General features: G+C 37.6%; 1 protein-coding gene across 2 annotated transcripts in view; it reads right to left on the bottom strand.

The window, feature by feature from the left end:
• The window catches only part of LOC120534249, a 125472-nt gene that overhangs the window by 20323 nt on the left and 82967 nt on the right, over nt 1–22182 (bottom strand). For both annotated transcript variants that reach the window (XM_039761683.1, XM_039761682.1), the window contains 2 exons: nt 14913–15026; nt 3020–3130 (listed from right to left, as the gene is read on the bottom strand). In XM_039761683.1, coding sequence (XP_039617617.1) covers nt 3020–3130; nt 14913–15026 — 225 coding nt within the window. The remainder of the gene's footprint in view (nt 1–3019; nt 3131–14912; nt 15027–22182) is intronic.

Genomic DNA, 22182 nt, shown 5'->3' on the forward strand with positions numbered 1-22182 from the left:
GTGAAACAGCTCAGAATCCTGGTTGGCAACCCCCCAGGCAGACACGTGGTCCAGTCCCACCCTTGGAAATGACCATCTATCTGCCGCAGCCAGGTGTTACGTGGGCATCCTCTTTGGCCTGGTCCAGCTGCTTGGGTCCTCAACAATGAGGTATCTGCGAGCCAAATCACTCTCCAGGGCTTGTGCCACATGGCTGTTCTGCTACAACTGATGCTCCCTCTCAATGCAGGTACACTGGATAGCTTCCATGTCATGCAACCATATAGCAAAACAGGAAGCACCAGGACTCTAAAGACTCAGAACTTTGTCCTTCTGCAAAGATACTGAAAGCGCCACACACCTCTTTCTAGTGACCTCATGACCCTCCAGGCTCTCTCTCAATCTGACTACTGACTTCATAGGAAGAGTCACCAGAGACATGAATGTCACTGTCGAGATAAGTTAACCTCTTGAAGTAGTTGACACTCTTCGTAGACAGACACACAGCTGACGGCTGTGCCCAAGAGGTCATTAAAGGCCTGGACCTTGGTTTTTATCCAGGAGACTTGCAAGCCCGGACACTCAGACTCCTCACTTAGTCTCTCTACACTCCAGAGTCCTATTCAGAAATCACAGCATTATCAGCAAAGTCAAGATCAGTGAATCTTTCTGCATTAAAAGATGCCCCACAGCCACTGGACCCCATTACCCTGCCCAGCACTCAGTCCATGTAAGTACTGAACATGGTAGGAGCAAGAACAAACCTATGATGAGCCCATCAGAGAGGACACAAATAAATATATGTTATTTACATAACAGCATAATTTGAATTGAATTTGGTAAAGCTCATACTAAGCTCATCAATATACATCCACAATCCATTTTTCACGAGTTCAAAATTTTCAAAAAGCTCTTAAAATATTTAATTTTTGTTTATGAACACAAGTGCAACCTCAAGATGTGCAAACACCTTGGGTTTGCATGACGTACCCCATAAATAATTACAGGGCAAGCAAATTAGGTTGGGCAACAAGCAACAGGCAGGTAAGATCTTAAGGAATTTATGTTACAATCTAGACAAATGAAGTGAATCCATAGTGGAAGCGGCAACCAATGATTTAAGGTGCAACTCTCTCTAGATGTTTCTTGTCCTCAAACGGATTTTCCCATAACCATTCAGTAATGGAGAAGATCAAAATGCTTTCAGTAACAGAGCTGTAGAAAAAAGATCTTTTTGTTCTGTGACATCTGGAATATTTTTAGTTGTTAAATACTTCATTTTGTTGATCTTTTACAGATACATTGGCCAGTCATGTTAGAGTGTTAGAAATGGTGGTTCCCAGGAATGTGAAGTCTTCATCTTCATCTTGAGTGATCTTTAGCCATGCTTAAAGTCCATTGCATGTTCTTTTATTTTCATTTCATTCAGTTCTAGATTATTTAAAATATAACATTTGCAAAGGTTTGGGTACCTTATTCCTATATACAAACTATTTTGAGATGAGCTCTCCAAGAGTGGTGTTATCAGTAAACTTGACTGCTTTTGTTACATAAGCCACGTGTGAAACGCATCCATCCAATTTCAGGAACACTGGGCAGACACGTTTGTTCGCATAAACCAGTGCTCACTAGTACTAGGAAAAAATCACCTGTTTTTAAACAACAGCACAATATATTTTATGAATTTTTTTTTTTTCAAATAGTCATGAATTTGCTGCTTTAGTAAACCAAAGTCATTATCCCATCCTTACAAATTGTACTTTAGCCACTGAAACAAAAAATACAGTCTTGAATGGTACAATTAATGAGAAAGCAATTGTAAAGTTAGAATCTCTGTAAATGTCTTCAGGACTATTCTTCACTGTTGACTTAGTTACCAATATTCTGTTTCAGGATTACCGTAGGTGAGGTGTTGGACAATACTCTTCCTGGTTATAAATTACAGCTTTGGTATTAAGTTGTCAATCATGGGTCAATGGCAGTGCACCAGCTCCTTTTAATTATTAGTGACAGCATAACTGCCTATTTATTTCCAGTAACAGTATCTTTCAGTACAGCAGACATTCATTGTTTAGAGTATACAGAATTTGGTCTGATCCCAGCAGGGTCTTGTTTGTTCCGGACGGCATTACATCACCATTCACTTCCACCATAAGGGGGACCTTGAGAGACGTCAGTAAATGTTGCTCATCACCCAGAAAAGCAAGCTGTGGCTAGTGATGAGCAGATGGTTTTACTATTGATGGCTTTCTTTATGTATGACTTTTGCATCTTCACTAAGACCAAGGTGCTGAGACCTCAGGTCTGTCCTGACAGCAAATTATAAAACACAGCCTCCAAACTATATTGTGAATCCTTTAGTTGTAGTTTTACTTTTTTTTTTTTTTTTAACGTTAGAACCCAAAAGCTAATATTAACTGGCTAAAGGGGCATTTCACTGTCATATTTTGATATTTCATCCTAAGCATAAATTGTATAACTTTTGAGAGCTTTTATTGATTGAACTTTTTAAAAAAGTGTTGTATTAGTAGTTGCATCATCATGTGTGCAGATTATAGTTACATTTCTGCTTGCAAATTGCAAAATGCAACATGCTACCACTCTCTGGTGCCATGATAAAGCTAGTCTTTACTATTAGAAAATGTAAAAAATTGACTCAGTTGCTAAACACTGGTATAGAGGGTGCACAGTAACTACCAGTTTTAAGGACTGGGTTTAGCTGCAGGCTAACTGGATTTAAATTTGAGACAAAGACACTGTGATGTGGTTACTCAAAGAGCTCCAAATTCATATTTTTTCCTGTTTTTAAATATTTAAACTGTTTAAATTTTATTTAAACTTTAAACTTGATATTTTTGTTGTGGTGTGATGCTATACAGTAGTGTCTGTGCTGGATGTGAAACTACAAGCCCATTTGTTCAGTCCCTCCCTATGACTTACTGTGTTCCTTGCCTGCCTCTGCTGTTTTGCTAGCACTGTATTTCTGGAAAGGTGTTCACTGTAGAAAACAACAATATTTCTCACTGTCAAAAAATAGTACCTGAAAGCTGCTTGTAGACGTAAGAATGGTCCATGACAAACTTCCAGCAAACGTGCTTCTGCTTCTGGAGCCGTCAGACCTTCTGAGGACATGCCAGCTTCTACTCGGTCACTGTAGGTAAAAAACACATACAAAGCTCAGCCCTATAAGGGTAATATTAAATAAGTACCTTTGGAACATAGTGAAACAAGTGCCAGTACTGCTACTTCATTGCTCCTTGGTTCAAATCCTACTCTGGTTACCGTCTGTGTAGTGTCTCTCTGTTTTTTTGATTCCTGTAGGACAGGCAAGCTGGAAACTCTAAACCGACCCAGTATGGATGCCTACATGAATGGCCCTCAATGACAAACTGACACCCTGTGCAGAGTCAGCTCCAGTCGTGTCTATAAGCAGCCACACAACTTCAAATAGAATCCATGGAAGGAGGCATCTCGAGTCAACCGCAAGATGGAGATCCACCAAGCCAGACCTGCTCAACTGAGCTATTCAAACAGATCTGGACAGCTGTAATTCCATTTATGTTCACAGTTGTTACCCAACCATTTCTTTAGACTCAGTCCTTACTCCTATTACAATATATTGTAAAGATCCGGCTGGAGACTCAGAGGGCCATTTGGCTGGAGAGCCACTGAGCACTGTGCTTGCAGAAGATGCAGAGCAATATGCAAATAAAACACTTCAGTGGGAGGAGGAGGCTCTGGAAGAAATGGTGGAAGATACTGGAAGGAGTGCTTGCTTTGTTGGTGCTGGGAGAACACATTGGGCAGTAGTGGCACGTGTGGTGGGGAGAAGGAGCAGGATGGTGTGCGGGAGCAGTGCAGAGTGAATGAGCAAGTAGAGGGGAATGAGAGCCAAATAGTGGTGTGCTTTGGGGCCGTAACACTGAGGCAGAAGACGAGCAGTGTGAAGGAGTTAATAGAGTCTGAGGAGATAAACATGTCTTCCACGGCTAAGACAGTGGGAGTTTAGCTGGGAAGCTATCGATAAAAGCTTACCAGTTTCAAACTCCAGAAATGTGTACTGGTGTTGTTCCTTCCCGACTGGTTGTGAGTGTTACAAGATTACATTATGTACAGTATACTATATAGGCATAAGGTAGTACTGTTAAGTACATTAAAAAAAAAGAATAGTTTTTATGTTCAAGATGATTTTGTTCCCCCCAAAAAGCATAACAATATAATATAAATAATTCTAAATTCAACTAATTATACTGGTTACACAACTAACTCAGCTATCAAAGATAAAGCAGGCATTGTATGTTTTTGGATCAACAATGTCTTACGCATAGATATTGTAGACTGCAGAAACCTTTCGTAAATTACGGTAAATTATCTAAAATGTACAGTATCATGGCAGCGACTTTACTCATGTTAATTTAAAAGGGTAACAGTGAATTTTCAGCACACTGCTTTACCATTGTCTCCAAATCACTGCTATTCTATTCTTCATGCGTGAGGCTCAATTGCCCATCCTTACTTGACTAAGACTGAGTCTTCTTCCTTTAATTCCTCCTAATAAAGGAACTTTGAAGAGCACCTGGCCATAGTGCAGACGTGACTGTAAACTGTTCTAAAATGACAAGCTGGACTGTTTTCAAAGACTCATCCACTGAGCACAATACTGAAACAGATTTTCCAAAGTGCAGTACAAGAAGAAGAAAACTGCCTGTTTCATCTTCTCCTTTTTAATTTAATTCTGTAAGAATAAATGAATTTGCTGTTGCCAACAGACTTCCATGACAACATGTCATCTATATAAATAAAAGTCAATGTGTGTATGTATGTTCCAGCATAACTTCCCAACGGCTACAGCAATTTTCATGAAACTTGGTAAACATGTTTCTCATTGGTCGGCTAAAAATAATGTAGGGTTAAGTCAGCCACAATCCACCCCCTTCTGGGTAGGGTGGGGTGTGATCTTGCGGTCTTGTATGCATGTTAACACCCAGTTGATACTCAGAACGAGCACCAGAGGGTGAACTGGAGGCGACTGCCAGCATTCTTTATGTTTGAGCGCCACCACACTCCTGTTGCTTTTGAAATTAAATAGAGTTGCCGGTTCTGAGCGTCAACTGGATGATAACATACATACAAGACCACAAGCCAAGCACATTAGTGAGTCTTCATTGTTTGTTAATCTATTTTTATTTTTAAACTTGTGTTTGTTTTGATTATATATTTCTCAAACGATTAAAACAAAAAAACACTTTATTTTCCTCCCGGGCAACACCAGGTATTTCAGCTATGTTAGCTAGTTATTAATCATTTTTCATCACTAGAGATGCATGTAAGTTATGTTGTAAATTCAGATGTCTGACAGATGTTAACTCTCTGCTGTTTTATGTGGACTGATCAATGGGGATTTCCCAAAGTCTACACGTTAGCAAGCATCATCCCATTATGTCTCAAAATGTGCTTTGATCATGCCTAGTAACTATATTCCAGTTTAATACATACCATAGGTAAATTTAATTAAAGTAATTATCAAAGAAAAAGTTCAGCAATGCCTATTAGGTACATGAGTGAACAGCATGGGTTTAAACAGGGGAAAATGTTTCACAAATGTGGTGGTGTTTTATTAGGAATGTAGCAAACCAGCACAAAATACAATACTGTTTACTCTGATTTTAAATTAATTGATATTAAAAACTAAGTCTCTTGTACAGTGCTGAGCCTGCTGCTCTTTTTCAATTTAAGTAAATACTCTAGAAAAGGATATACTGTAACTCATAAGTTTGTTAATTTGCAGATGATGCTAAATTAGGGAGATTGGTGGATAACAGCAAACTTTTAGACAGAATTCAAACTTTGACAGGTTTATGTAAATAAATATGGGTTTTATGCACAGAAAGTAAAAATATTTAACATAGGTATATAATGGTAAGTATGAAATGTGAACATACACTATATGAAGATGACTTGCAAGTCTCTTTTCACTACCAGATAATCTACAGAAGAGATTAAGAGGGCAAATAGGATGTTGGGTTACACGGCACACTGGGATACAATGCATTTATGCTTTTGTAGTTTTGGTCTTCATATTTCAAAATAGACATTAGCTTTAGACACAGTCAAAGCAAGCTACTATGAGCCATGATGGAAGATTGAAAGAGCACAGATATTTTCATTTTAAGTAGTTGAAGATTAAGCAGTAACATGATAGAAGTGTTTAAAATTATGAAAAGTATTATTATGGCGGGTTCAACCTACTATTTTTAATTGAAGTCTTCAATAAGAAGATAGGGGCACAGATATTAGCTGCTCATAAGGTAATTCTTAACATAAAACAAATAAATAGAAGAAATTACCAAGTAGTAAATAGAAGTATTTTGGAGATCTTTAAATCACATTTTTTTGGAAAAATTAAATTTGTAGACATTGATAACCTAGTTTAGGCTGAATTACTTTTTCTTGTCAAAGCATTACTTAGGTTTGGACATTCTTGTAAGTAGGTAAAAACTCACAAGAGCATCTGGATCCTTCTTGACGCTCAAAGCATCAACAGAAGTAACTGCTATATTCATACACATTATGGAATTCTCACTTTGTTCTAATGTCTGCATGCTTTAAGAAAAATTCCATAGTTTTTTTTGCCCAAGTTAGGAGTTCAGGTTTATTACTGTGGCCATTGTTTAATGGCATTCACTTTGGTGGCTATGAAGTGCTTGAAAAAGCGTACTAGTGGGTCACATTGACTGCACATTTCTGGACTCCATAAACACCTACCCATTTTTGTATCAAATCAGCAGAACAGTGAAGGACTCAATTTTTCTGGCTCTACAAGTTGCTCAGACTACAGTACATCAAGTGGCGATACTCCCATGCATTCATTATAATTCTTCCTTTAACGCAACTGCTTCCTTAGTCCTGATAATGAGTCAGTGTAACTCTATCTGCAATTGAGTACCAATCTTCTTAACATATAACAGTAAAACCTCATGTACGCGGAGGTGGGCAGAGTGGTAGGGATCTGCACTGGCAATCGGAAGGTTGCTGGTTCAAATCCTGTAAATGCCAAAAGGGACTCTGCTCTGTTGGGCCCTTGAACAAGGTCCTTAACCTGCAATTACTCTGTCTTGGGTATGATGTTAATCTGCATCCAAACATGCAAGTTGGCCCTTCAACCTGCAGGGAAAAACCTGGGGGTTGGTGGCAGAATTGGCACTCCAGTCACCATAAAAAACCTCACACTGGTTCCATTCCATCTGAACTTGTATGGTGCTGAGGTGTCACCTATCGCATGGCTGCACTCGGGTCCTAATCTGGATTCTGGGTTTGTCGTGTGGTAGGTGTGGCAATGCGCTGTATCAGCGCATGCTTCTAATCTCTCTCTCATGTATGCAGAATTTAAACACAGCAGCCCCACAATGTTATTGACTTAACCCTAAAATGAGCAAAGTTTTCATCCATGATTGCATAATCAAGCATGGGAAAATCCACATTGAAAATTCTCATGATGACAACAAGCTGACTGGTTTGATGAACGGCATCTACTAACACTAATACAATGTTTTTACACAAACAGCTAATTTCACTGTGTATAGCAAATAAAGTCTAGGGCTGACCACAGTGCTGTTATAGCTAGCAGCTTGTAGTCCAAGGAGGCTTAATCTTTGCAACAGAGGGCTGTGATGCCTACTCTCACAACAACCAAACTGTCCTTTCTGGGGCTTATAACTTAACTCATGCATCCTTTGCTACTTTCTGCACTCTAGAGGTATCTCAAAAGTTTCACAAGTATGTGTGTGTTGTTTTTACCAATCATCTAACTGATAACAGCTCTGTTTAGCTTTATTTTGTCTCCTCAAGTGACTTTCTAGGAACAACTGTTTGATATAAATCATCTGTTTTAAAGGGAATCACACAATTATCTTGCCTGAAGAAGGGGGCTGAGTTGCCTCGAAAGCTTGCATATTGTAATTTGTTTTAGTTAGCCTATAGAAGGTGTCATTTTGCTTGACTTCTCACTACATTCATAATGGCTAATACGGTACAACACCCTAGTACTACTGGTACAAAAATGAAAGACGTGTTGTCATGTTGAAGTATTCTACGTACTTGGAGATGACCAATAATGTATCTCTTCAATGCTAACTTGCACATTGTTTTATGTTGTTGTCAGGATTTTACAATAATAATGTCCAGAGAAAACTGAGAACTCTGTTGGGAAAGTAAGTTAATCAAATTACTGGCTTGGTTGTCATTTTTTATTTTCTTTCTTATTTGAAGGAAACCTTGCTCTTGGCTAAAATCGCCATTGACTAAAAGGGAATTTAAGCTTTCTTTCACTCTATCATCATCGGTATTTTTGTGTCTGGGTGGATTTCCTTTCCTTTAGTCATTTTTTACATCCAAGGCCAAACATTAAATAAATGTGAGTTTACATTGTGTGCTGAATTTGACCAATTACTTGACATAGATCTGACTAACATAAAATAGCAAAATGTTTATAAAGAAATATTTTTGGTACTTTCTCCACCTGAAAATATTAGTATTCATTGATTGTGCATGGTTAAAAGCAACAGGTTCTCTGGCAGAAAACAAAGATATGTTAATAATAGTACTGTTAAATTGACAAACTGCAAGAAAATAAGGAGCAACTAGTAGAACTTAGTTGGAAAACAATACAAGAGAGGCCTTTTTCATAGACCTCTTTAAGCTACTAAGAGAGATCTGAAGGGACACTGCTTGACAAATCCAGTGAGTTCAGATAACCAGGCTTGATTAAAGAATTGACTATAGAGAACAAATACCTAGGATTCCTACTATCACAGTTTATGAGCTTAGAACTGTAACATGATCTGGCTTTTATAAGTGCAATAGAATATGATACTATTGTTCTCTAAATGCCAGCAGATTACCTACCCTGACTTTCACCACCTAAACTCCAACCTGTGGCACAATCTTTTTAAGATCTTGAGCTCAGGGGATGAAAGATGGAAAGAAAGAGTATGTACTTTCTCAGGGGCACATCTGTCAAGGCTGTTTGAATGTGTATGATTGTATAAAAGGACTGAAGAGCAGGTTGAGATAGGTCAGAGGGTAATGAAGATTATGCTTTTAAACGTTATATTATTCTGATTAAGCAGAGGCAGGTGGGGTAGACAGAAATTCAACTAGTACCATATAATGTTCAGACACTTCAGTATAATAAGATCCAAGACATGACCATATTAATTAGTAGGTTTGCTCACATACTCTGTCTAGAAGGCTGTCGATGAGTTTTAACTATGAAGCAAGTGAGCAGCTTGGGACATCAGTGTAAATATTAAAATCAACCAACCAACCAACCAACCATTTCCTAACCCGCTGAATCCGAATACAGGGTCACGGGGGTCTGCTGGAGCCAATCCCTGCCAACACAGGGCACAAGGCAGGAACCAATCCTGGGCAGGGTGCCAGCCCACCACAGATATTAAAATCACCTCAGACAATTACTTATTTGGCTGAAGCCTTCATCTGTGATACAATTGGTTATATTTCTTTTGGTTTTCCAATTGGAGCATATGCAAATGAAGTGACTTGCTCATTTTCACACAGTGTCAGTAGTTGGATTTGAACCCACAACCTCAGGGTTTGAAGTCCAAAGCCTTAGCCACACTGCCTGCCATTATACAATTAAATTTGTAAAGGTGGGATGTACAAAACCTAACAAACTGGAAGAAAAATAATGCTAAAAATGAAGAAAAGAATTTATGAGTAGGTTAATAACTAAAATGATAGTGAAGTGAACTAAGAAGCAGCCAAAGGAGATGCACATTTGTTTTTAAAGTACTTGCACATGATTTTGTTAAATTGCTGTAGTTTATAAATACAATAATCGCAAACTTCAGATTAGACAGAGAGAAACAGTGAGCAACCTTGTGAACAAGCATGTCACAATATGAATACGTGAAGTTTTTGCAATACTTATTAACTCTGAATTTGCAGACTACGTTTATGCATAAAAAGTCAAAAAACTATTTTCAATAAAAATCCAAACAATAGACTTCAATAGACTACTTGAGCAGCCATTATCATAGAGGAAAAGTTCACTTACTTCAATTAGATTTATTAGATAAATAAAGAGTATGTCTTATTCATTCCATTTCAGTTTTGTGGGGAGCAAGAACCTGTCTTGGAAGTCTAAGTATGATATATAAACCCAGCAGGTGATGCTTCTTAATTGTTTGGTTACATATTTTTAGTAACATTACACATTAATTCTCCGATTTTACAGTGTACCCATGCCTGAATTACACAGTAATTGTTTGTCTTGCTATAATGTGATCAGACATTTTCACCATGTACTTGTTGTGTGAAATAAGTAGCAATATCTAATGCATTATCGTTACCTAAACAGGACACATAATGTAAATTATTAGAAAATTCTGTAATTATTGTGTAGTACTGAAGTTTCAGGTACTCTGTTTTGATCCATCATCCCAGACATGCTCAGGTTTGGTTGAGTGCCCTTTGTGTGGCAAGTACACCCTGTAATGGACTAGTGAACTATCCCCATCCTGCCATGCACATAATGATACCAGGACAGGCTCTGGCTATGCATGATCCTCAATTGGATTGAGTAAGAAGTGACAATGGCTCGATTGATGCTATATAATGCTCATAAATCATTTACAGTATCTGAAATGTAATAAGAAGAATTTAGCATATTATTTATTTAAAAGTTTATTCCTTTATTGCTTTGTGAAAATGAGCATTCCTTTTTGAAAGTCTCAATACAATTAGACTACAGGAAAAAAGAGTGACAGCTAAACAGAATCCTACTGCTAAGTGCTGAAAATTGATCTCTTTACTGTGGATAATACACAAAGTACTGTAGGTCTTGTTTTCCTTTTGTCCATTAAGAGGCCATCACACAGAAATGCTAAGCGGAAAACCGAAATGAATTTGGCTTCACTCCTACTCTGTGTTAAAGCAAAGTATGAGCATAAACCTTTGCTTATTGTTACAAATCACTAATGGAAGCTCAGATTTTTACCATAAAGATACTTCTCAAAAATTATTATCAGCAATGTTCCAAGGGCTACCAGAAGTTATTGTTGCTGTCTTACAGCTTCAGAGTCCCAGGATCAAATCCTGGCCTATTAATGAATACAGATGCACTGAAGCCTGATACATTTTTTCAATTACGTCATTAGATAAAAGCATTGTCTAAATAACTGCTCTTGTGGCGCAGCTTTGAATTAAAATGAAAGACATTGTTGGAAGTTTTGCCTCTTTTTCCAGAATACTAGAGTTCTAGTTTCAGAGACAGGCCAGGATATCATCTACATGCAGCTTGTATTCTGTTGTCATTGTAGAGGGCCGCCCAGATAACAATTGGCAAAGTTGTCACTTGGGTGCTGTAGGACAGGAACATCTATAGAACACAACATATTCTTAATCATGAAGCTTCTCTATAATCGAGAGTAAATGGGTAAACTTTACATAGGCAGTGCCTGCCCCAGCATTCCTGGAACTGTAGTATTGCTAACCAATTCACAAATTTGCCACCATACAATATAAAGATGTTAAATTTATTGAATTTTAAATTAAACTAAAACTTCTTGGTTAAAGGAAATGCTGGTAGTGTCAAAAGACATGTAGATTAGGTGGATAGGTTGTGTTTGCTGTCCAGTGTTGTTCCTACCTTGCACCCTATGATTGCTGGGAAAGGTTTCAGCTGCCCTGCAACCCTGCTTAGGATAAAGTGGGTTTGGTAGATGTATGATCTGAAGTTGGAATCCCCCAGAAGAAATTTAGATGTTTCAAGAGATCCACAGAATTGTGTTAGAAAGTGCAGACATTCATTTTCTAATGTTGTATGTATAGATGGCTGCGTCAGGTTTAATGTAGAAACCCACCCTAGAAGGGAAGCCAGAGTGCATATATACGCACACTCACACTTACTCATGCCGGTCCAAATTAGGGTCAACGGTTAACCTGATATCCATGTGAGAAGCAATTTATTCAGACATATGGAGAATCTGTGCAGTAAACTTCAGACACTGACTAATCTTTGATTTCAGTGAAGGACTCTGGAGATATGGGGCACAGGGGTTCCCCCCTATATACCAACATAGCTCAGTTTTCTAAGGGACACCTAACATTCTGTTTTTATTAAATAGTATATCATTAGAGAGATCTCCATTATGGTTTCCAGATAACACAAAATTGCACAGAACAGAGATAGCAGACCTAATGTGTGGATACTGCTTTCTCTCTTTTATCAGCTCTCTAATATATTATAAAGTGAATGTGAGTAAATGCCATAGGGTGATTACCATTTACTTATAGAGAATAAATGTCTTGCTTTATAAAGTTCACATAAAATGCTGTTAACTTCTCATTAATTAAGTTGCCTTATCTGCTGTTTCATATTTTATATTCTTATGAAACATTGATAAAAAGTGCTACTGCAAAAATTATCATGATTTCAATAGAAAGTTATGAGTCAGTATCAAGTTTTTACTGACAGGTGAATTTAAAACTATATATTTAATGAATATTTTAAACAAAAGTCTATTAACGAGTGTTAGTTGAGTTGCATTTTAAACCGGAGTTCCCTTAGTCTTGCTGCCTGGTAAAATAAGCAGAGTCTTTGCTCATGACACTATTTTTCAGTTGTAGCTTTTAATCTACTTTAATTTGTATTTAACCTAACTATCATTTGTTGCAAGGTTAAAACCACGATGTTTAATGCAAATAATGGAGATCACAGTGACAGGTAACTGAAAAGCATTGGTAGTAGTGGTCTTTCTATCCATATTATATGAAGTCATCAAAAAGATCTCCAGAACTTCAAAGTGCTTCCCAAAACATTAGTATAATATTTTTAAATAGCACAGAGAAGGTCACAAAATGTTAATGGCTTATCACAGCAGGTCTCTATCTGAGTGCATGCTGGTAGCTCTAAAAGCTGTGGTGTGGCTAAAGCTCCGTCTTGACTGCTCTCACAATAGGGCAACCAGCCAGAGAAGGGTCACCCTGTAACCACCAGATGTCTTGACCTAGTGAACTGAGCTTTTTGATCTTCTAGCTTCTTTACACTTCATATTCAGTGTGTTTGGCATTGCATCATTTTGTCAGAGTTTTGGGAGGGATACAATAGGAGAAATAACTCAGCAGCAGATTGTGGGTCCTCAAATAGTTTTGTAAGGTAAATGTAATAGGTAAATAGGTAAATAGGTAAATGTAATATAGAGTTCTTGTAATAGGTTTGGTATGTATCATTTATGTGTTTATTTCCTTGTGCAAAAATGGAGTGAAGTCCAAGGGCTACTTTGTTTGTTCTTCATTTCGATTTATTTGTCTTACATGCAGTAAGTAGTGTGTCTCTAGCTACAAGAAGAGGAGACATTGAATTAGGAGGTTCAGCAAAGCTGCTACTTCTAAAGCTTGTAATAAGTGCTCATATTTTGATTTATGAAGGGCTAAGATTAAATGTTGAACTCTTCCATATTTGAGAAAGAAAATATCCAGGTTCATTCAATATACTGTATGAAGAGCAACTGACACTTTGAAATTCTAGAGCTCAATCCACTTGATGCTATGGTATAAATAAACAAGCAGTGTTAGACAGCAATACCTTTGACTTCAGAGACCGTTTGTGTCAAAAGTGAATGATTGTTGAGTCAATGATGAAGCTTTTTTTTGTCAGAGGTCAATGTGCATTTATTTGTACAATTACACATACACTCATTTTGTACAAACACTTCCTCCAAGACTGGATCATTTAGACTATAATGACAGAATTAGCCGCAAGGTATGAAGTAACCATACAGGGGATGACACACTCACTCATATTTCCTAACACTTTGTCTACCTTGAACATATAAGAAAAAAAGTTTGTCAGATTCTGTTCTTAAACAATTTGTTTTTGTGCTGATACAATGCTTTACATGCTTCTCGTCGACATAGGGAAGTAAATAAATAATAAAACACTAAAACTGAAATGTCATTACTTACTGAACACAACAAATAGCCAGACTTTTGTACAGCAGATGACAGTGCGGCAATGAACTAAATGGAACTTAAAGGGCATAATAATAAAAACTGATCATACATGTTGCAGGTCCTGCTTTCCAAGAATGGTAAAAGCTAATGTTACAAACATGCTCTAATCGTAAACTAGTAAACTGCCTGGTGTTGACTGCAGTACGGAAGAGCATGTAAAAAGACATTTTTCTGACTTCTAAGTCAGGAGTAGTAAATTACCTGTATATAATGTAAGAGATGAAGAAAAACAAGGTTCTGAATACTGGATGATCAAGTATTTTATCAGCATCCATTAAGCTAGTCTTCATTAAGCACTGGTTGAATTACTGAAATTCCCTTTCTCAATAGTATTCCTTCTTGAAGATTTTCCAGTTTATAAGACATCTGCCTCAAACTGCTATGGCTAGTATCTTGACTCTAGGTAGCTGCAATGACCATGTAACATTTCTGCTGATAAAACTTAATTTTCATCCAGTGCATTTTACAGTCATATACTGTCAATCCTGCGGTGGGCTATCGCCCTGCCCGGGGTTTGTTTCCTGCCTCACACCCTGTGTTGGCTGGGATTGGCTCCAGCAGACCCCCGTGACCCTGTAGTTAGGATATAGCAGGTTGGATAATGGATGGGTGGATGGATACTGTCCATCTGTCACCTTTTTAATTGCTTTTATGGCACTTTGGTGTTCAAAACACTAAACAAAGGCTAGACTCTTCCATTCACTCCTTTTCTAAATCTAATTAGTCAAGAGCCCAAGATCTGCAGCCTATTGCTGTGAAAGTGGGCAAATAACAGAAGCCATCCCTGGGTGGAGTGTCTGGGCCGTGCAGGGCTTGATTCCTCAAGAATAATGAAAAATAAAATGAGTGCACAACATTTCACTTACATTAATTTGCTTCTTTTGTTCACACCTTACCTCTGATTCAGGCTTTCTATTGTACGATTTAATAGGCTGAGAATAGATCGGCTTTGCAGCTTTTCTAAAAGTCTTTCATAAGCCACCATGCCATCTTTTGATCGCAGATTAAACCTGCAGGAAAATGACAAGTAAATGGAATAGTTAAAATGGTGTGGTGTCCAGTGCTTGTACTTATTATATCTCAATTTTCTACCATTTTAATACTACCACGGTGTGGTAAACATCTTAATAAACACATATAACAAAGTGCTTACCCCATCAAAAGCAGGTTGGAATTTGAAATACAGAAAATGTCACAGAGTTCTCTTTTCATGTACAAAGTCAAAATGAAATTTTAGGTTTAGTGGTACTCAGTAACTTTTGTAAATTTACAGTACAGTGCCATGTTTTTCATATACTGCAGTATATTTTGTACATTCATTTCTAAACCTGCTTTTTCTGCTTATATCGTTACAGTAAGTCAGAGCCTTGCCTTCTGTGTGGTGCTTATATATTTTCCTAATTAAACCAGCATCCGCACCATACACACTTCAAAACAGGTCATCCACCTCAAGCTAAGCATGTTTGGGCCTGACCAGTATTTAGATAGGAGACCAACTAGGAAAATATTTGGGTTGCTGCTAGAAGAGGTGTTGGAGATGCCAGCAGGGGGCGCCTACCATGTGGTCTGAATGTGGATCCCAATGCCCCAGTGCAGTGATGGGGACACTATAATATAAACGTGATGCTGTCCTTCGAATGATATGTAAAACCAAGGTCCTAACTCTCTGTGGTCATTAAAGATCCCAGGGCATACTTACTAAAGAGTAGGTTACACCCCGATGTCCAGGCTAAATGGCCTAGTCATTGTGGACCCTAATCACTCTCTGTCTCTAACTGGCTATGACTTGCACCACTTCACCACCTGAAAGCTAATGTGTGGTGAGCGTATTGGCACAAAAATGGCTGTCAGGTGGATTATACACATTAGTGGTGGTTAAACTGGCTCTCCACTCCTTATGAAAAGCACTTTCGAGTAGTGAGAGAAGCAATATATAAATGCAAATAATTGTTATTAATCTTAATGCACATTTCCTGCATGTTATAAAAGCATGGTGTTAGGTTTAGTAGTAATTGTAAACTGACCCAGTATGACATATGTGTGTCAGATACCCTGACATTCATGACTTACAAACCTGAGCTCACATTAAGATCTCAAGATGCCGGTCTGCTTATGATTCCAAGGATTTATAAAATAACAGTGGGAGGTCGAGCTTTTAGTTACAGTGCCCCTAAACTGTGGAATGGTCTGCCTGCTACTATAAGAGGTGCCCCTTCGGTCTCAGCTTTTAAATCCCGGCTGAAGACTCACTACTTCAGGTTAGCATATCCTGACTAGAGCTAATGATTTAACTGCACAGACTGCATCTCTGTTGTTAGTCATTAGCACTATAACATAAGTAACATGATAATTATATTTGAATACTAACCCTCACCTATTCTGTTTCTGTTCTCGGTACTCAAATGTGGCACTTGGTGCCACGGCCCACCTGCCAAGTTTTGCCTGCCTATGGTAAAGTCATCCCTGATGGAGGATCGCAGGAATCATGGGAAAGAGGGGTCCTTTCATTGGATTGGCTGGCCCAGCACTGTTCAGCCATGGAATGGCCAAATGGGGGAGGCAGCTTGATGGATAAGGTCTCCAGAACTCTAAAAATATCCAAATCTTATTATGTGATATCATCTACTGTTAAATTCTACTCCGTACTTCTACATTTTTTATTTTTATGCTGTATTGAGGATTTGTTCTGTTCTGTGTATTGTATTGTATTGACCCCCTTCTTTTGACACCCACTGCATGCCCAACCTACCTGGAAAGGGATTTCTCTTTCAAATGCCTTTGCCAATGTTTCTTCCATTTTTCCCTACAAGGTTTTTTTGGGAGTTTTTCCTTGTCTTCTTAGAGAGTCAAGGCTGGGGGGCTGTCAAGAGGCAGTGCCTGTTAAAGCCCATTGCGGCAGTTTCTGTGTGATTTTGGGCTATACAAAAATAAACTGTATTGTATTTTATTGTATTCCAATCCATGCCACTGCAATAAGCTTTTGTTCAACATAATTCTATACAGGTGTATATTATTTAAATATTGCTATGTGATATATATATATACAGGTCAAGTTCCATTACAACAAAATATTTCGTTGTAATGAAAATGTCATAGTAATGAGATTCTGTATTTGCCCTAACTTTTTGACTCTGATTTTGAATGAAGAAAGAATTATTTTGACTTCTGTGTTCATGATGAGGCTTTATGTTGGTCGTAATGATAAATTAAATTAGAACATGATTGCATTTTTATAATAAATTCCTAAGTGATTTATTTATCAAATGAAAATAAAACATGTAAATTTTAATGCAACACGAAATAGGAAATCAATAAGTCCAGCAGGTAAATAACAATATATATTTATATTAATCTTAATAATCTTAATGTTATTCATATCAAAATAAATCTAAAAAAGAAAAAATACAGTTATACAGTAAATGAGATGCATACTCTGCAATATCATTTTATTTTTTAAGAAAATCAGTACTCTTGGGCTGCTCAGTTTTTTTTATAAAACTCTCCAACAAGACTTCTTGCACCTGCTTTAGCAGATTGAAAACTACCTCATTTCCTCCATTTTGACCTGCTGTAATCCAGACAAAGCTTGAGCAGCAGTAGTTTTCTCCACGCTAATTGGTCCTTCTTCGTCAAAGCTATCACTTGAGCTCTCTTCCTCAGGCTGGCACTGAGAAGAAACACTCTGCAGCATTTCAGAGTCAGTGAGCTTTGTGGAAACTAGGAGATCATTGTCAGCACCCACAAAGTCCCGAAAGCTCATCTGCTCATGGGAAAATTAAGCCCACTTTTCAGCAACCGAAGTCCAGAGATCAGTAATAGTAGAATCTTGTGACATCTCTGGATCCTTTCCTAATAAGTCAGCATCTAAAGCTGAAGTAGGGATGCTACTTTTTTTGCCAACACTACGCTATAGTGCTTTCTTTAACTTGCATCCAGGCATTTGCAATCATTTCAATAGCTTCTTTCATGTTAATATCCATCTCCTCCTGTCTACAAATTATACTGACGAGAATTTTCTTCAGCATTTCCTTGTGATAATACACTTTCAGTGTACAAATGATGCCCAAATCCAATGGCTGAAGCACTGTCGTGTAATTGGGTGGGAGGAATTCAACGTGAACATTTTTTAAATGCGGAAGCATGCAGTGGGCAGCACAGTTATCAATCAGAAGCAGAATCTTCCTTTTCTTCTTCTTTATATCCTTGTCAAGTTGTTGCAGCCAGTATCCAAAAATGTCTTTAGTTATCCAAGCTCGCTGGTTTGCTTTATACTTACTTACAGGGAAGAAATGTAACATGCATAAAACACAGAGGATTGGTTGACTTGCCAATGATGAGAGGAATAACTTTGTGGATGCCAGTTGAATTGCAGCAAAGTAGAGCTGCATGTTCCTCGGCATGGAACACTTTTGAGTGTTAAGTGTGATGCAGTAACAGCTGGTAGAAGATTCCAGTCTCAACAGCATTGTAGATGTCTTCAGGCTCATAAGTTGAAATGATTTTTCTGATTTCACCTGCATGCCATTCGTTTGCTTTTTCAATTGGAACTGCAGATTCTTCTCCACAGATTGCTTTGTCTGCAATTCCAAAATAACCCCAAAATGCGAATTAGCCAACCCCAGGCGGCAGTAAAATCTTCATGGCCCAAGGAGATAGACAATGACTTTGCTTTTTCTTGGATGAGTGGCCCACTAATAGGAATGTTTCTTGAACAAGCATCACTGAACCACATTAAAACTTCTTTTTCGACGTCTTCAAATGCAGCAGTTTGTGCTGAGGCTCAAGGTTTGCAGCCCGAGATTTTTCTTCTTTTTTTGCTCAGTCTTTCAAAAGAGTTGACAGTGTCGATAGCGAAATTCTGAATTCACTGGCAACGTCTTTTTTCTTTTTGCTGGAATCGAGAGCCACAAAAATTAGAAGTTTTTTTTTCTAATGTGAACTGTTGTCATTTTTTCGTGTCTGCCATTTCTATAGGAGGGTGACAATGAGTTAAATTCCAATGGATGTTTTTCAAATGTGGATGAGCAATAAGCAAAAAACAGCACTGAAAACCACAGAAAAATAACACAGCAAAAAAACAGTATGAAGAAAGTTTAAAGAAAGAGGAAAATTTACAATGCTTCTGTTTGGGGATGGTTGTGCACAATTAAGATGCGACCACAAAACTAACTGCTCTGTGGATGATTCATTCAGGCATTTCAAGGTCTTTTGGGCACTTTGTTGTAATGAAAGTATCTGCTGAATGTATTTTGTAGTAACAAGATTTTTATAGTCTCTGTCTAATCGGGAAACTGTTGGGACTGTAAAAATACTTCATCATAATGAAACTTTTGTTGTAACAATATCCTTTGTAGTGGAATTTGACCTATATATATTGTCACACACATGCGTTTGGGAGACAGTTTTCGTGCTCATTTTGTGCTGATGCATTTATGCACCAAACCAGGGGCTGGCACCAGCCTCTTAAGTCTTTCTCCTCTATCCCTGCAAAACAACAGAACAATCTACAACTTAACAACATCACTTCCTGATCCAACCCTCAAGACCCCACCTCTTCCTGACATCACTTCTGGTTCCAGAATGCTATTAACCCATGACATCACTTCCTGCAGCCAACTATATATACTGCCACCATTTTTCTTTTTGTCAGTTCCGTTTTGAACTCTGTGTGTAAAGATGTCATTTCCCTTTTTTGCTATTGTTTGTATCCTTACTTTATATATATATATATATATATATATATATATATACGAGAGGGGGTGCAGTGAGTGTGTACACCTGATGAACCCCAGAATTAGGGTGAAACACATGTCACGTACTCTGCATTATTTGACAGTAAACTATTTCAACCATATATATACAGTATATATAAATATATATACATATTACTTAGTATGAACTTAAATCATTTAGGCCTCACTCTCCAAAGCTCTTCTGAAATTTTTTAACTGCTCATATCTCAATGTGACATAACATAAACAGCTGCTAAGCCATTTTTATTCTTACACGGCTTCAAATCTGTACTCCTCCCCTTTGGAGTTCAGCATGTAAGGCCAGATTCTCAACTTTCTCTACTTGTGGTTCATAGCAGTAAAGCTTACAAAAGCATTAAAAATCCATGTTGGTGGTCACACAAAAGTTACTGACATTTTTGTAATAGAATTCAAGACATAAAACTTCCACTCATGGGACTAGTGCACTGTACATTACTACATATTCTGCAAAGTTAAAAATAATAAATAAATAAAGCCTGCTGTACATAAGCCACAACTTCACTGGCCAAATAACCCTTGCTTACAGGATAAAAAATCTCAGTGAAAGGTTGAACAATCAAAATAGGACACTACTTGGACTCCGTCATCTGCCACTTAATGCACTAAACAGATCTAAACCTAAAGTCAGCACCAGTTTGAACATGTCTACTGTGAGTTCCTACCATGAATATTGCTGCTGTTTTGAATGAAGAAGAGCTACAGAACCTAGAACTGGCAACTCACATTGGTGCATTTATGCAATGTATGGCATCTTCGCGTGATAAATGAACAAAATGAATCACAGGTATAGTCAGGAAGAGGGTTTTGGGTTTGAACCTGCCCTGATATATACTTTATGACAGTTCCAACTGATTGATCACAGACATAATTCTAAATGATGTACTTTCTCATCACTCTTGAAATTAAACAGATTTCTTTAAAATATTATGTTGGGTCTGGAGATATAGATAAGTGACCTCCAAGACTTCCAGATAATTTTGTGTGACCTATATTTTTATTAAGAAACATCTTGGTCTATTTGCATTCAAGACCTGAAAGCCTCAACACCAATGACACTTCCTGCTTGTATACACCCTGCAGTGGACCAGGAATGAATGTAACAAACTGCAGATTCAGTATTGGTGAAATCCTTTCTAATCATGTTCTCTTCACTCCCCTGCATCTGTTAGCCATCTTGGGTATATCAAGGCCAGGTTTTATAGCAGCCCTTTGCCCACAAGCTATGACACGTATTGGCCTATTATCTTTATCTTGCAGTCTTCTGTGCTAAATGAATCTAATGCTTAAGTTTTTTTTTATTAAATTGATTGTGCATTGGCTGCTGGAGAGTGTTGATTATATTGTTGAACTTATGCTGAATGCTTGTATTGAAATATTATAGGCATGAAATTAACTAAATTAATTTCCGTGCAACTAGTATTGTTATGGCAGTAAAGGAAATTGTTTTTGTTTCATAAGCAGGTTCAGCAAGGCATCATTGGATATTTATTTTTACATTCTGTAGAGTAAGACTTTTTGATATCTAATGCTTCACTCTGTTCCGCTTTTGTCTGTGTAAATGTACAGTATTGATTTCCTTAAGATTTTATGGACCATATTCTAAGACACACATTTCATTTGGCTTAGACTTCAAGGAGTGGTTAATTAAAGGTAGCTTTTGGTTTGTTATTTTTAGTATGCCTATGAATGGTTAATGTAAGATATTTTATACAAATGGTCTGTAAGACTGGCAGGAATACATAATGGCAATCTTTTTTGGCCTACATTATCAAAATGCAAGGCAGGAAACTACTCTGCCTGGGGCGCCTGTCCATTGCAGTATCTACTTGTGCCCACACCCATACTCACACTCACTGTCACAATGAGATAATTTAGAATTGCCCGCAAACCCAGGTCTTTGGGATATGTAGGCATAGTCAGAACATGTAAACACAACACTGACAATGGCAGGATTCTGGATCCATGAAAGAGCAGTACAAACAGTGGTGTCCCCCTTCATACTTTTTAGGTTTTGCTAATAAATTAACCTAGCTACAACAAATAAAAATTGAGGAGAAAATTTTCCAAACTTACATGTCCATTTTTTTTTTGAGATACTATTTATTAGTTCTTGGAATGTATTTACTCAGGGTAAAAATAATAAAATCAGCCTAGGAACACTTAATTTATTAACTTCAAACTCAAAAAAAATCACACTGAGGGAATACAAGCTTTCTGTTTGTGTGTAACTTGGACAGAATACTCTCCCTAAAAATGATAATTTCTTTATGTTATATACTCCATGTGCTTCATAGTGAAAGCCAAAAAAAAAAATTAATCTAATGTTTTCAGGCAAAAAGGATGTAAGAAAGTTTATGATTCAATGGTCACAATATGTGTCCAATGGACAACA

Source organism: Polypterus senegalus, chromosome 8 (assembly GCF_016835505.1).
Source record: "Polypterus senegalus isolate Bchr_013 chromosome 8, ASM1683550v1, whole genome shotgun sequence".
NCBI lineage: Eukaryota > Metazoa > Chordata > Cladistia > Polypteriformes > Polypteridae > Polypterus > Polypterus senegalus.